Raw genomic sequence first — 16,029 nt, 5'->3', positions numbered from 1 at the left:
TCTATGATTTCATTTTGACTTGTACTGTGCCTTTCTGGAATTTGACAGGCGAAGGAAGGGGACCTCGCAGTTATCAACAGCCTTCTGGATGATCCCAACTTAACATCCAAGAAGTTTAAAGATTGGAAACTAAAGAACTATGAGTTTTTCCTGGACATTTGTGAGTACAGTGCTGCTGTGAAATCTCAAAACGGAGCCTCTGAACTTGCAGCCCCAGCACCAATGCTGACACACACACACTCGTTCATTGAAACTCACGTGTGACAGGACTCGTATCCTGAACCAATGCTGGGTTTCCATGAAAAATCAAATAAGACAAATACTGTAATATTTATTGCTAATGTACTCAGCAGTACTGTAAATAAGTCGGATAAGAGAATAGCGCCACAGGATGCCTACTACATTGCATGATAAGACAATAAGATTCTTTATGATTTTTTTTGTTTGCTATTATCAACCAATGTCCGTATCAAGCTCTGCATTAGAAAGAAGCAGTGCAGAAGTGTAACTGAAAATAAATACCAGTATATTTAAAGTACTGTACTAAAATTAAGCTTATAGTATGAGCTCCTACAATCATTTTATATATTTAGGTATATAAAGAGATGTATCTATATATATAAAATGTAACACAGCAGTTGACATTTACTTTTAAAATGCCCTAAATTTCACACTTTCACGCATTTTTTTCTTGAGGAAAATACAAAATGACAACATAAAGGCATTGGCCACTCTTAGAGATGAAGGTTTATTTTTGCAACATTTCCAGGTAGTGACCATCTTTGCAAATAAAAGGACAGAGTTATCAAAATGTAAACTCAATCCCTATAGTGTGCCTTAAAATGTACACTGTACATCTAGCAAATCGCTCCCAGTCTGGCCCTATGGGCGTTCTGTACATGTCATTTCGATACTGTGTTTGTAACACACTGTGCCTGCCTTCACGAGCGAATATGAGCATGCAGGTGTGGCACAGAGCTTAGATATGAGTAGAACAATGTTGGTTGTTCACTAATGCTGCAACTTAAACTGATTTTAATATAATTTCAAGTATTTCATGGTGAAAGAAAAAACATCTGCGCTGAATATGACACACACGGCAGGTTTTCATAGTTTCTTCACTGTGAATTTAAGTGACACTTGACTGTGAGTCACAAAATCCAAACAGCTCTGATGCTCCAAGGGTGAGAATTAAGTTTTAAAAAAAATCCTGAACTAATCAATTAAATTCTGTAATAGACTGGCATCAGGAGCTAAGGAAATTATTCAAAATTATATAATGTCTGGCAATAATTTTTAACTGTTGGTGTACATTAGCAAGTGGGTAAAGTTATACAATACATCATTTGAAAACCAATCTGTATTGATTGGGTTGGGAAGACACACAAGTCACACAGTGTATTTCACTTCCTTGCCTGGATGAGAATGATTTCTAAGAATCAGATTTTGGAGAAAATACCTGTATTCTTGGGGGAGGAAAAAAAAAAAAGGATTGCTGTGAATGCTACTGAACATAAATTTCAAGCACCCATTCACAATTTTCTTTGTCTGTGCTTGCTAGAATATTTCTAGAGAGCAGACCAAAAAGGGTGTGAATACAGCTGATGTCATTTCACTTTGACAATCACAGATCACTTTTTCCCCAAGATAAACCTAGTTGTCTGTTCTACACCAAGAACTGTAAAATTCATACAGTTTGTTATCATATAGGAAAAAAACAATATCTCAATGAGGCCCTAGTACCCAGGAAGAGATTTAATTATTCTCTAAGCCGGAACTGGGGAAAGGTATCCCATTTGTTTAGTTTGGTCTTCACAAAGAAGCTGTGGTGGGTTGATCTTGGCTGGCTGTCAGATGCCCACCAAGATGCACTCACTCCCCCTCCTCAACAGGACAGGGGGAAGAAAATATGATGGAAAAGCTCTGACGGGTTGAGATAAAGACAGGGAGATCACCTACCACTGACCATCATGGGCAAAACAGACATGACTTGCGGGAAATTAATTTATTGCCAATGAAAAATACAGTTGCGTAGTGAGAAACAAAGACAACTCTAAAAAACACCTTTCCTTCCCAGGCTCAATTTCATTTCTTTATTCCCAGCTTTTCTACTTCCTTCTCCCCTTGGCGTCACAGGGAGATATGGAATGGGGGTTGCAGTCAGATCATAACACTTCATCTCTGCTGCTCTTTCCTCACATTGTTCCCGGGCTCCCGCATGGGGTCCCTCGCATGTCCTTCAGGAACAGAGGCCACCCCTGCAGCCCCTCTCCTACCAAAACCTTGGCATGTAAACCCAACGCAACAGCTGAAGAAACACAACTCAGATGATGGGGGTTTTATTCTCATTTGCACTGGCATTTATTTGAATCAGAATAGATGCAGTGATTAAACAAGCAATAGCCTACAATAATGCAAGGTGTTATTACTAAGGAAGTTATTACTGAACTGGTTGAACTCTTTGCACCACACAAGAAACTGAGTCACGGCATCACTGCAATAACTGCATAACAACATTTGGATAGAACATACTCCATGAAGGCACATTTGGCCTTCAGTAATCAACTCTCTTATTAAGAATCACTGAAGGCAAGCCTCCTAAATGCACAGACAGGAGCTTAAACATATTTCCATGGAAGGAAACAGCAAAACTCCTTTCACTGCTGTGTAGGCAGGCGATGCTCTGGTCTTGATACAACCAACATATGAGGAAACAGTTTTGTAAAGCTTACTTTCTCTGTTTTACAGTTTTTATCACCCTTCCATGTTCAGAAGGAGGATTACAAATAATACGATTCAAGCTTTTGTCAGTTTTTAGGTTAACTGACATACTCCTGGGACCTACTCTTAATGAAAGTAATAAATAGGCTCAGACAGATAGTGCCTGTCATTATCTTCAGGAAAAGAACCATGCTCATTCTTAATGCAGGCCAGACAGACGTTTACGCTTACTAAGCACATGCAAGCATTAAAGGTGACAGTTAGGGACTTTGCTGTATGCAGTAATGCCACCACATGGGCAGTATTTGAAAGAAACGAGCATTGTAAAAACAGTGAAATACGTTGATAAACTGTGTTTGGCCAGGCAGGCCTGCCAGCTTCTGTCCTCACATCTCCAGAACACTGTTCACTCTCGGGCTCTGGTGAGGGTATCAATACAGATCTTTTTACTAACAGTAAATGCGTCTGTCTGAATGCTGCAGATTAAAGGATGCCACATTATACATATTAACTCTATTGCATTTTTTTTTCACTAGCAATCACGAAACAAATTTGTCTTAACAAATCTTGTTCACTGGTTCAAAATACCAGTAAGACCCTGTTACCAGTTAAGACTTCTGTTTTACTGAGAAACAAAGATTTCAGCTTAAAAATCTGAAAAGACTACAGGTTAGGACATAAGAGAAATGCACTAGTATTAATAAACTTTTTACATTTGACACATACTGTATTACAAAGAAAATATCCTTATAAGACCATTAATTGCTGGGCCATAGGTGACTTCTGTCTAGTTTACCGAAGTAGCTAATAAAACTTGTATAGCGAGCCTTTTTTAGATAATGCTTACATGTATGAAAACGTATGACACCCTTGTACTATGGCTTGCACTTTACTTGCATTAAACTGTGAAGTAGGCTGTAGTAATGTCTTTGTATATTCAGGGGTTGAAATACCAAAGCACTAGAGTATCGTACTGCTGGTGTTCAACCTGTACTGTTAATTAAACCCAAACATGCTGACGATGTGTATTCTGAATACCCCACTAACTTCAAGTCTTTAGCAAATAACCCTATGGGGTCTCCATGGTCTTTGTTTCTTTGTAAATATAAACATTCTTACTGTTTCTGTAGCAATAGGAGGTTATAAACCAAACTTTCACTAGGACTGTTTTCAATAACAAAGAAATAAATCTATAGCGCCTTGTATAAAAATCATGGAGACTCCATGACCTGTGGGCATTTTTTGTTTACAAGCAGTATGTATATATGTATTAGAGGCAGAACTGTTATTATCACAAAGTTATGTTGTGGTTGGTTCTTTCTAAAGTAAATATATGTTTTCTGTCACTATGAAAAAAAATCAGTATTTTAGAGCCATCTTAAGAAGTATGAAGCGTCAAAGCTTCAAGGACTAGTAATCTTGCATCTTTTTGCCTTGTTTTTCTGATCAGCTGTGAGATGAACTGCGCGGTACTGATAAACCACCTGTCCGTGCCAGGGAAAACATCTGAGTTCTATCACCATTTACAAGCATTCTGCAACTTTTCTATAACCACCACCTCGCCAAAGCGATTTTATGAGCAGATGCCCTACCGATTCCGTAGTAAAGTCCCTCAGCTCATTGATGCTACAGAGAGAGAAAATTAACCGCTGTAGACCCGTAGAGGTAAAACTAGGTTTCAACCCCTGGATAATACAGTATTTCTTCAGTTTCACAACAGTATTTTTAATTTTATACTCGTCTATGTCAAGAGATGATCCAATAGTTTATATAGGCAGCAAACGTTAGGTTTCTTTTTTCCCTCTTTTCAGATGAGTTCTGTGTGAATTACTGTACCCGGCTGCATTTTTTCTATCACAGATTAACTTGGTAACTTTTTGTGTGTCTACAATGAAAATTTATGAATGGAAAACTTCACTGTGTGTTGCTCACTGGGCATATACCTCATGGTACATTGCACAGACGTGTAAGTTGTAAGTTGCACTGCAACATTAAAAAAGGAACATATTGCTCTTTTTTCAAAGATATTAACTTATTTAAGAGATATAGTCTGTACATTATTAAAAAGAACATTTATTCTTCCTAAATTCAAACAAAGCTTTTGTTTTGGGGGAAAGAAAAAAAAAAAAGACTTGTAAACTTCTGTTGTAAATTTGGACTTCAATAAACCAATTATCTGCACTTAAATTCCGTGTCTGTGTGCGTGTGTGTTCTCTAACACCTGGAATAAAGAAAAGCAGCCGCAGACAGACACCAGCCCGGCCTCCCCAGGGCTCGGCTGCGGCTCTCGTGGCCCTTGGGAAATTGTTCTGCTCTGGGCTCTTCTCTCACCTCTTGCTTTAAAAAGGTGACAGGCGGGATTTGCGCTTTCATGAATGGAAGTGAATCCGTAATCGCAGAATGATGGAATTGTTTAGGTTGGGAAAGATCACGGAGTCCAGGTCATTGGGCGCTGGCAGAGGCTGCCCAGGGAGGGGGCTGAGGCACCTTCCTCAGGTGCACGGGTTTAAGGTTTAAAGGCACGGGTGGACGAGGCGCTGAGGGACACGGGTTAGTAACTGATGGGAATGGTTGGACTCGATGATCCGGTGGGTCTTTTCTCACCTGGCGATTCTATGATTCTATGAAACCCAACGCCGCCAGCTCCACCACCAAACCGCATCCACGCGGCTCCCGAACCGCTCCAGGGATGGAGGCGCCACCAGCGCCCCGGGCACCCGTTCCGGCGCGCGACAGCCCCTTGCATGAAGGAACCGCCCCCGACACCCAGGCTAAACCTCCCCTCGGGCAACTCCAGGTCGCTTTCCCCGGCGCCATCCCCTCTCGCTCGCTGTGCGCCCCGACCCCGTGGGAGCAGTCCCCGCCCGCCTCAGGGGAGGGAGCGGAATGGCCGCTCGGACACGCCCCTTCCCTTTGGCCCCGCCTCGCGCTGCGCTGCCGCTAAGATGGCGGCCGAGGTGAGGGGCGCGGGGCGGAGCGGAGCGGAGCGGCGGGGGGCGGCGCGGTTGCTGCGGGCGCTGAGGGGGCTCCGGGCGGAGCTGGGGGGAGGTGTGTGCGGCTCCCGGCGGGGCGGCTGGGGGGGGGAGCCCTTGTCCCGGGGCAGCTCGTGCTGTGGGGACCCCCGCCATGGAGCCGATCTTCCTCGTGGGGTTCGGCACCGTCCTTGAGGCGATTCCAGGCCTGGGATGACCCCTTCCTTTGGGGGGGCCCAATCTTGTGAGGGAGCCCCATGTTGTGAGGGAGCCCTGTCCTGTGGGGAGCCCTGTCCTGGGAGGAGCTCATCCTGGGGGCGTCCTGCCTTGGAGGTGATCTCCGTGTTGGGGTTCAGCCCCTCCTGGTCGAATCCCAGACCTGTTGGGGATCCCCATCCCAGGGTGACCCTGCTCCTGAGGGGAACCTTGTCCTGGGGTGACCGCACGCCTGTGGGGGATCCCCTCCTTTGGGGAGCTCCTCCTGGGGTGCCCCCACTCCTGGTGCAGCCCCTCCTGGGGTGCTGCTGGGACTTGGGTCTGTTGCCATGAGGGACCAAGTGATTTTCTTGCGTTAGTTCTGTAGGGCTCAGGTCAGAGCATTAACTCAGATCAAAGCAGAACTAGTAGTGAAATACAGAACAGGTGTTGGACTAAACTCTTTCAGTTAAATAAAAATATTTCTTTAATTTACTGAAGAGACCATTTTGTTTGTTTGAATCACTTATTGACTAGTATCTTGGAGTCATTCTGCTGGTTTACCACGTAATTCCAGCATTTTTTATGGTTCAGATTTGTTGCAGGTGTTTTTCTCTGTACTTCTCTCCTAGTCTTCGGTATAACAATATGATCCTGCCATTTCTTGCTTCTCAGTGACTTTTAAAAGACGATTTCCTTCATAAAATATCTCTTAATTTCCCTAACTAAAGAATAGGTGACTTTTCTTGTTTAACGCATCAGGTTCTTTGAATTCATGTTAATAAAATAATTGGAAGAAGAAGCAGCGATTTAGCTAACTGAAGCCTCTTTAATATACCTCGTCATTAGATAAAGGGAGAGGACAGAAAATGTGGACAGACTCTTACATAGTCAAGGTGATGTTGCTTTCCTTTCGCATTGGTTCATTGCGATTTCAGTAGAAAAAAGTGAAACTTCGTGCCTTGCAATAATTGCGCTGGCACCGGTGTTCCACAGTACAGCTGTTCTCTTGGATTTTAAACCAGTGTGCATTTGTCTTCAGGCTCCCCAAAGTGAAGCAATTACTGTCAGTCAGGAATCAGGCTGCTTTCATCGTTCCTGCTATAGCTTTCTCTGTTACGTTTCGCGCTATAAAATGCCTTGTGAATTTCTGTAACAAATGAATCCCATTTGTTAAATGAACAATCTAACTTCTTCATGGTTTCTCACTCTAATTTACTTTCCTTTTCTTGGTGGCATCAGAAATAAGCTGTCTGCTTTATGATACATTTTAAACAGTTCCCTTGAATAATGCTTTAAAAATGCAGATTTTTCTTTGAGGACAGGTGTCCTGTTTAGATAATCTTGTGCAGCTTGGGCTGTGACATTTTGCATTATCAGGAAGACAGTTATTGTGTGGTGGTTATTGCCATCCTCTGTCCCCTGGGGCTGTTAGGTGTGGGAGAGCTGCCCTCCCGGGCTCGGACACTACGGAGTCGGCCGAGCCTCCTAGGAGCTTCTCTCCTGAGATGCTTAAGTGGTCATTTGGCACCAAAAGGGAAAACAGCAAGTACTCTTTGGTGTAGCCAGCCCGGCTCTAGCTTTTTATTCACCATTTTAATCTGAGAAAGAAGATAGATAGAAGGTATCTCTGTAAGGCAGAGGTCTCTAAAAACCTATATCATTTTTAAAAGGTTTTAGAAGTGACTTGTTTAATCTCAAATTTGATGAAGCATGACACAGTAGTAAAAGATGGACTTTACTGGAGTGAAATGTTCCTTTCTGCACTAGGACTTGCTTTTCTTGTCTGTTCCAGGTGGCGAAGCTGGCGGCTGTGTCTGCTGCTCTGCCGTTTGCCTGTGTTACGGTACATGCTGCAGCAGAAAGGGAATCCAAAGGTCACCTGGTGAAGCCCAATCAGGTAAGAATCTTACTGTCTGTGAGTCTGTAAAATAATACTGGAAGAATCTGCAGGATTCCATCTTCTTCCATTGAATTGTATTACTCAGTAAATACAATACGTAGCTAAGTAGTGCATGATAATAAAAATTACCTCCTAAATAGCTGATACCCATGGCACAAGTAAAACATGAAGTGTCGCAGTAGGAAGTCAGTAAAATTTTATCTCATTTTTGTTATTACGTTATTTCCAGACTGAACCTAGAAAAAGTAAAAGAATATAATGCTTACTGATATTAGTCTTTTTCTGTTGTACAATTTATAGTAATGCACGCATGCGTCTACAAACTATTTTTCTGAATAAAAGATATTTTTATCATCCTCAATAATTCAACTTCTTAGAACCTGTGGAGCGCTTTCAGTTTTCATTTCTAGAGAATTGCCCTGCAGTCACACTTGTGTAAAGTTTGTAAATACAAAAGAGCATAATTTGATATAGAGGTTTTGTTTGCTGTAATGGGAATGCTAAGGATTTGCTGTCTTCAAAAACGCTGCTCAGTGTAAATACTAATCAGTACACAAAGGTATCGCCCTGCAGCACAGTTATGCATTTCTTTCCAGCTTCCAATTTACTGTCCACCTCCTCTGAAATCGAGATACATTGAAGAACAGCCTGGTCACTTGCAAAAGCAGCTTTCTTCAGTAAGACAGACAACCAGCCGCTACATTGGATGGTGCAAGGTAAGAAATACCTGCATCCAAAGCTTCCTGCACTTCCTACAAAGCACTAGACTAAAACACTGGAAAAACCCTGGAGATTTTTGTAGCTCCTTGTAATTTGAGCTACAAAAATGAACACTTCTCTCATTTTAATCTGCTGTGCTTGTAACAGGGAACCTCTGCCTTCTCCTGGTTTCCCAAATCAAAAGGCAATGAGTTCAAAGAAGTTCATTTAAGTCAATGCTAAACTGGATTAGGCCACTCCACAATGTCAGGGTTAGAGCATCTCTTGGTTAACTTCTGTAGCAAGAGTATGTAGGTAAATCCTTGCTAGCAGAACTCCATAGCATTTAGGAGCCTGAAATTCCAAAAGGCAGGTTGAAATTCCTGATTTACTTGAGGAGAGACGGACTGAGTGCCTCTGATATAAATGTTGAAGCAGGCTATTACTAACTCGTCATCAAAAATACCTTGCAACTCTGTTATTGAATATTCTAGGCATAGAAGAAGATACAATGCCTGTCTCCATTCCCTGAGCAGTGGTAAATGACAGCGTTTTGCCCTGGTTATTGGTAGCATAAGAAATTTTATGCTTGTATTATACTGTTCTCTTACAAACAAAACAGATCTGTTTATTTGAAAAAAGCAAGGAAAAAGAAGTGTCTTCTTGTAAATTTTTATTCCATTGGTCTGTGAAAATTTCATCACTGATTTGCATAACTGAAATAGTTCTGTCATAAATTTGTATCAATTTTTCCATGCCCTTAGCCATCGAGTGAGTGTTTCAGAGATTGGCTAGCAGTGACCTCTGGTGGTACAAGTTCTGTTACTGCAAACAAATATTTTGATGTAATAACTCAAGATGACATTATCTTTCATTAATCTCCTAAAGAATGTGTATTTACCTAATTTGTTTAGCTATTTGAGGACAATGACACTAATAATAGGCCGGGAGAAATTTTTTTTCTGGATAAAGAAAATCTTGTCATTAAATAAATTGACCAGTTTAAAGGGAGTAATGCAAACTGGTTGAGCACATATCTTGGACCAAACCAATATTGCTTTTCTGTAGTGAAACCGAGCATAATTTTTACAAACTAAATCAGTTTTACTGGATAAATCTCTCTACAGAGAAGAAGATTGTATTTTGTGATTGAGATTTCTTATGTTATACAGTTGAGGGTCAGATATTTTGCTACCCTACAGTTTTGTTCCCAAGATGTCAATTTTTAAAGAGATCTTACTATATTGTGTTTAAACTAAATATGGATGAAAGACTTAAAAAAGATAGTCAAAAAGGAGATAGATCTCAGCACAGCCACTGTAAAGTTCACTGATCTGGTTTGTTCTTTTTTTTTTAAAAAAACAAACCATAATACTTCTTTATTTCATTGTGCTGAGCTCTATGTATCAACCAAGTAGTTTTGTACTGAAAACATCTAGTCTTGCAATTATTTTCCTTTTTTTACTTAAGAATTTTTTTGTTTGTGTTGGGTCTTTTAGGATGCTTTTCTCTTTGTTAAAAATGGAATACTGGATTCAATTCAATTTGGAAAAGGTAGGCAAGTCACGTTATTTCTGAATTGAGCATTTCCTGTTGTTAGAAGGATGGTTGAAAGAGCAAATTCTAGTTACAGGCAGAGGAGGAGGGAGAAAGGGGAGTGCACTGGAATACTTTCTGCAAGTGTTTGTGGGAAGCAGCTGTGACCCCTGTTAATGCACTGGGGTGTTTAATTTCTCTTCTCAGGTGGAGAAATAACCAATTAAATACTATGCCTCATTCCTTTGTTTTAGCTTTGTTATTAAAATCATAGGCACCTACATAGGTTAAAGCAGGGTCAAAGCAGGTTGCTGAGGTCTCTGCCCAGTGAGGTCTTGAACATTCCAAGGATGGAAATCCAGCAGCTTGTCATTTTCTTAATTCTAGCACAAGTTACAAGCAGTATTTGCATTCAAGTCCAGTATCAGAAACTACAAACATAAGTTGCTTTCCATAAAAATAGTACATTGAGAGATTCCAAGATTGTCTCATTCAATCTGTATTAACCCATAGCAACATCAAAACTTAGTCCCATGCTTTCCTTTTCCTTGATTAAGGACTAACATTTTACAAAACATAAAAAAATACCTAATAAGAAAAAGCATTGGTTTTGTTGCTGTGCTTTGAGGACCATGGTTCTTGTTCTGTCTAGCACAGACTGTAGAATAATTAATGAAAAAAACCCCAGTCTTAGCCTGTTATTAGTTTTGGATAGTCGTAATTTTACTTCCATCTTCATAAGAGTGAAATAAAAGGATTAATGTTTCTTCTGTTCCTTCTTTTTTAATTCTAAGATGCTTATGTTTACCTGAAGAATCCGCCACCAGAATTTCTTCCCAAAGTTGGTGTAATTACAATATCGGGCTTCGCTGGCGTAGTGCTGGCAAGAAAAGGTAGGGGCATTTACTTTCATTATTGGTCTGTTGAATATTTAGTATGTATTTTAGTGCTTTTAATGGCCAGTAAGGCTTTTCTGAAACAGGAAAATACCTATGGAACTAGTATTTTAAAAAATCTTTTCTGATAACCTGAGGGGACATTATCAAATACTTCTTTTATAAGTTGGTAAAGACCTAATAGACAGAGCAGCGTTGTATTGTCGTTTTTAATGGTGGAATCAACAGAAATTCGAAGCAGGACACTTCTTTGAGTTTGTTCATTACTACTTTTCAACATGAAAAATTAACAGGTAAGGTTACTGAATATTGTGAAAACTAAGGGAATTTAAAGGGAAGAGGTGAAAGATTGTTGTCATGTGACAAGTGGGTACAAGAGAATACCCATTGGAAGGCATGGGTTTGGTAGCTTTGAAACCAAATAAATAATTTAAGAAATAAATACAGCTGCCTCTCCTTCCGAGATAAATATTAAAGGAATAAGGTTTAACCTGCCATGTTAATCTGTAATACCCGAGTGTGTTTTCCATTATTTCACAGAGTAAATGGGTTAAAATATGGGCAGATCAGTAAAAGCAGTCTTCTTGTATCCCTGTTACTTTTTGGTCGATGGATCTGAAAAAAGGATTCAGACTTGAGGCTCCTCTGCCATAAGGGCTCCTTGTCAACAAACAGGAACCTGAGCCTGGCCCAGCTCTTGTCACCTTTGAACAAAGGCTTTAATTCTCAGGCTCCTGGTTGCTCCAAATTCTACAGCCTGTGTCCTCAAGACAATGCACACGGAACTAGTGAAGAACCACAGCAGCTCCTAAATGAACTGCTGCTTCTAATTTTTCACAGAACTGAAAAATCTCATTAGGGGTTATTTCTCATCCAATAAATGAGCATTCAGAATATCAGCCTCTCCTGCAAACGTGACTGTACTAAACTATAATCACACTCTGTATTCCCTCCTCCAGCCGTTATGGGGATAAGTTTGATGTAAACAATGGTTAGGTGTTAAACAATTGCATGTGATTGATACAACTGCTTAGTTTTAGTTTTCATTAGCATCTAATTATTTGAAATGTTTGGCTTTATACAGGTTCTAGATTTAAGAAAATTGCTTATCCATTGGGGCTTACTACTTTAGGAATTTCTGTTTGTTACCCGGCTCAGTCAGTGGTGATTGCTAAGGTAGGTTTACTTGTACTTTAATATTGAATCAACAGTGAATTTAGCATTCCCATTTTACTTGAATTAAGCGTCCTGGGCCTGCAGGTCAGAACTCGCATGCTTCATTTTGACTTCATTAAAACTTAGAGTGCATTACAGCTGCTAATCACATATGTATAAAAAATGATTAAAATGACTGAGTTAAAAAATGTAGTTGTATAGCCTCTCAATTTTTAATCCTCTTTTCTCAAATAAAAGAGTATTTTATATTGCTGAAATAAAGGTAAATAATAAATAAAGCCTTGCCAAACTTGGTTGATATGCAATTTGAGATACTCTACAATTGCATCTCTTGTTAAATTCCATTTTCCAGTTACTGCCATCTTGCAGTTGTCTACCTGATCAGAATATATCTTAGATTTTTATATAGAAAAGCAGAACTATTCTTAATATTTTATGTGCAGGAATTGTATAGAAAAGCACTGTGTACAGACAAGAAGTTAATTGGACAGCGGGATATAAAGTCTATATCTCTTCTTTCCCTGTAGTTTTCCAGTGTTTCCCTAGCTAGAAAAGCGTGTTCTTCTCCAGAGGTGGTGGAATTTCTTGGCCTGTCATCATAAGACTTAAATGTCAGGGTTGGAAGATAGGTCATAACACACAGTGAAGCATTACAATTCATTTTGCTATCTCAGGAAGCTGATCCCTTCTTTATATCCATGCATTAAGTATCACCTTTTGCAGAGTTTTCTGTAGGTGCAGCTGTGAAGCATTCTGTCTCTGTAGAGCATCTGTAAAGGTACCCCCCAGTTACTGCCATAGTATAAAATATGTTTTGAAACTAGACTGAAGGACTCGGCCATTTGTAAAGCAAAGTTCACTATCATGGGCCCAGCTTATCTTCTGGGGCTTTTTCCTTCTACATAACTGTCGTTGATCACTTCCGACATAGTGAGACAAGTTTGGAACCTTTAACACTGCTACCAGTCTTTTGTGCCAATGTTGCCAAAACACTGTTTGCTGATCAGGTTTTGATTTCATTTTGAGTACATGCTTGTAGCGTGTGAATGCTGCCTGTGGATTTCTAGTTCCATTCTAAACGTTATTTAGGGTTTGCTTTGTTTAAGAGAACTATGCACTAGATTTTGAAAAGCAAGTGATTGAAATGTCTGTGTGGGGTCAAGTGTGTTCTTGTGAAAGGAAGATGCATTTTGTTTGAATGGTCTGTGTCTCAGTATTTTTAAAGCTGTCATTAATTTAATTTGCCTAAAAAAAATAGGTAACAGGGAAAAAGTTACTTTCTGCAAGCCATCAAAGCTACGAAGCTGTGCGATCGCTGTGGGCTAAAAAAGAAGACGTCAGCAAGGTAGGCTTTCTGAAGTAAGGCCTGTACCTTAGGACTGCAAAGTAGCCAAGTACGATTCTGCTGATACTGTTTAAGATCACTGATTAAGTGAGGTGCAGAAACCCCTCTGATATTTTTGTAACTTCAGTGTTATTTTAGTGTGATATTTGTTACACCTTTCAGACTGGTAGATATTGAGGGCCCCTGTGTAGTCCCATGATATGTGCAAGATGCACAAGAGAATACTGAGTTTCTCTTGTAGCTCCTTTTTGTTCTTGACAAAACCAATCTGTTCCAATTCAGGCTTTGGTCCTAAGCAGGCCACTGAGTCTGAGAGAAAGGCATGCAGAATTACAGTCAGTGTGACTGGCTTATCCTTAAACCTGGCAGTGAAGAGAATTCCACAGCCAATCCAAGTAGTCTGTTTTCATTACCCTGTGATATAAATAGTCCATGTCTGGCTTTGTTCACTTGTCCTGTCCTCATTGCAGCCGTAGGGAAGAAATGGTCAGTAGCCTCTTTCTATTGTCCTGTTGCATATGGAAAATTTACCGTGGTTCGTGACATTATCTTCTCTCTATTATAACCTTTTCCTATAAAGCAGGCTGTCCTATGCAATTTCTGTTCTCCTCTGAGCTTGTTCTAATTTCTCTGTCTCCTTTTCCTGTTTTTAGGGGGATTTGTGTTGTTGGGTTGAGGGTTTTTAAGTGGAGTGGCCATAATAGGGCATAGTAAACCAACTGAGGCTTCGCCAGCGCTAAGCAGAGGGGAATGCGAGCCTCCTGTAAATTACGTATGGAATTTGGGTTTGTACGTCTAGAGTGAAACATGTTTCTGCTACCTGAAAGGGGTTTTCTCCAGTGGATGTTTAGAAACCCTTGACAAAAATTGTACTTCCCTGAGTAAAGTTTAAGCTTTGCGCAGCGATTTACTTTCTTCCTCTTTTTAAAGAAAATAAGTTTCTCAATCATATTAAAATTTAGAAGTATTTTGCTTTAAGTTTATGGTTGTCGTTTGCTTCCAGACTCGAAAGTTGCATTTTGCAGTAAAGTATTAAGCATATACCCGTATGTATTTTTTTTAATTTATTACTAATGTTTGGTTCACAGCTGCAGAAAGAGTCAAAATCAGTTGTACAAGAAGATAAGAAAAAGAAGGAAGTATCTGGTACATCACCTGTGTCTGCTATTGAATCAAGATCATTTAACAGAACAGAACCTTCTCCAGTAGAATCTTGGAGTCATGCAGATGCAGTGCCTTCATCAGGTAAATTAAAAATGTCAAGTGTAATCACAGGATGATTTGCAAATCCAAGGCAAATTCTGAATTACTTGGCTTAATTTTGTAGTTACCTTCACTTTAAAGTGGAGAAGACTGTCACAGCATATTGTTACTATAATTCTTAAAATGCACCGTAACTTTTTTTTCCCTATAGCTCAAATATGTTTATGATCTTTTTTTTAATTTAATTAAATTTCTTTTATATCTCTAACAGAAACAGTGAAGACACCAAAATTTAAGCCTGATCCAAAACTTATGGACCATGGCCAGTCCAGCCCGGAAGATGTGGATATGTACAGTACCAGAAGCTGAGACGAGTCTGCTTACAAATCTTTGCAAAGTATAATGTTACAGATAAGGGGGAGGGAAGAAGGGAAGGAATAATCCTTACAATGCATATTCTGTGAGGTATCATATAATCAGGTATTTTCTTATATCCCAATTTATATTATTGAGTTACTTGATTCTGTTTAGTGAATATTTTTTTCTCACTATTTATAAGCAGTAAGAATTCACTCATTGTCAGTGTCATTAGGAAGACACTGAGAAAATGAGATTTGTCAGTGTCTTCTCACAGTGAGGTTTCTCTGTGCCAAGCTTGTTAATAAATGTCACTTCACAAAGGCTATTTGAAAATGGAAACATATCTCTATGCTTCAGCTCAGATGTTCATTGATTTGAAAGAGAAAGTGATGGATGGGGTTTGCAGAGGCTTCTTTGCCTTTTATGTTTAGGCTCTGGAATGAAGCACAACTTATTACTGGTCTGAGTACCCTTTAAAAAGTCACTCGTTCTATCACACAAATAGCATTATCTTTAATGCTTGTATAAACAAATCACTTGGCAATGTAAAAAGTAACTTTCTGTTGTTTGCATCTTTCACTAAGGTGAGTGGAAACAACTTCTTGTCCTGCGTGTTTCTTGTGTATTTAAATGCTGCTTTAGTTGGGGAAAAAATACACAATGATCTCTAAAACATCCATTATAGACCATGCATTAGTTTTCATCTAATATTTTGAAGAACTGCTTGAGTCCATATCGAGTGCATTAGCAATGTTTAGGAAGCTGGAAACCTCCTGTAGTTTCGAGCTATAAGGATTGGAATAGATGTGGTGGTTTTCCTTGAACAATGTGCAGCTCCTTGTCAGTGCATGGTGATAATCAGCCTGCTGCCTACAGGTAAACTCATCTGTATCTGCTGTCACTTCCCAAGTATACAAACTGCAAAGGGCGCTGTGCTGTCCTTCAGCCTGTTGAATTCTGTAACCTTAAAGTTGATGAAAATCTGTGCTTTGTTAAGTTGAGGGGGGGAAGCAAGAACAAACT

At 39.8% G+C, this 16,029-nt stretch overlaps 2 protein-coding genes across 2 annotated transcripts in view; both read left to right on the top strand.

The window, feature by feature from the left end:
- The window catches only part of LOC138726109 (connector enhancer of kinase suppressor of ras 2-like), a 162,393-nt gene extending 160,329 nt beyond the window's left edge, over positions 1-2,064 (top strand). The window contains exon 24 of the mRNA XM_069867549.1: positions 49-2,064. Coding sequence (XP_069723650.1) covers positions 49-264 — 216 coding nt within the window. The 3' untranslated portion in view covers positions 265-2,064. The remainder of the gene's footprint in view (positions 1-48) is intronic.
- A 3,587-nt stretch (positions 2,065-5,651) lies between these two features.
- Positions 5,652-15,191, top strand: APOOL (apolipoprotein O like). The gene is made up of 9 exons (XM_069867548.1): positions 5,652-5,678; positions 7,684-7,788; positions 8,388-8,507; positions 9,990-10,044; positions 10,821-10,919; positions 12,007-12,098; positions 13,357-13,443; positions 14,532-14,688; positions 14,918-15,191. Exons 1-9 carry the CDS (start codon positions 5,667-5,669, stop codon positions 15,013-15,015), a joined length of 825 nt encoding a protein of 274 aa, XP_069723649.1. The 5' UTR covers positions 5,652-5,666; the 3' UTR covers positions 15,016-15,191.
- The last annotated feature ends 838 nt before the right edge of the window (positions 15,192-16,029 follow it).

Source organism: Phaenicophaeus curvirostris, chromosome 13 (genome assembly GCF_032191515.1).
Source record: "Phaenicophaeus curvirostris isolate KB17595 chromosome 13, BPBGC_Pcur_1.0, whole genome shotgun sequence".
In the NCBI taxonomy this organism is placed as follows: domain Eukaryota; kingdom Metazoa; phylum Chordata; class Aves; order Cuculiformes; family Cuculidae; genus Phaenicophaeus; species Phaenicophaeus curvirostris.
This window is presented reverse-complemented; position numbering and strand designations above follow the sequence as displayed.

Coding starts and splice junctions, on each gene's coding strand:
- APOOL (XM_069867548.1), top strand. Junction 8,508..9,989: donor GCTACATTGGATGGTGCAAG/GTAAGAAATACC, acceptor TGGGTCTTTTAG/GATGCTTTTCTCTTTGTTAA. Junction 12,099..13,356: donor AGTCAGTGGTGATTGCTAAG/GTAGGTTTACTT, acceptor TAAAAAAAATAG/GTAACAGGGAAAAAGTTACT.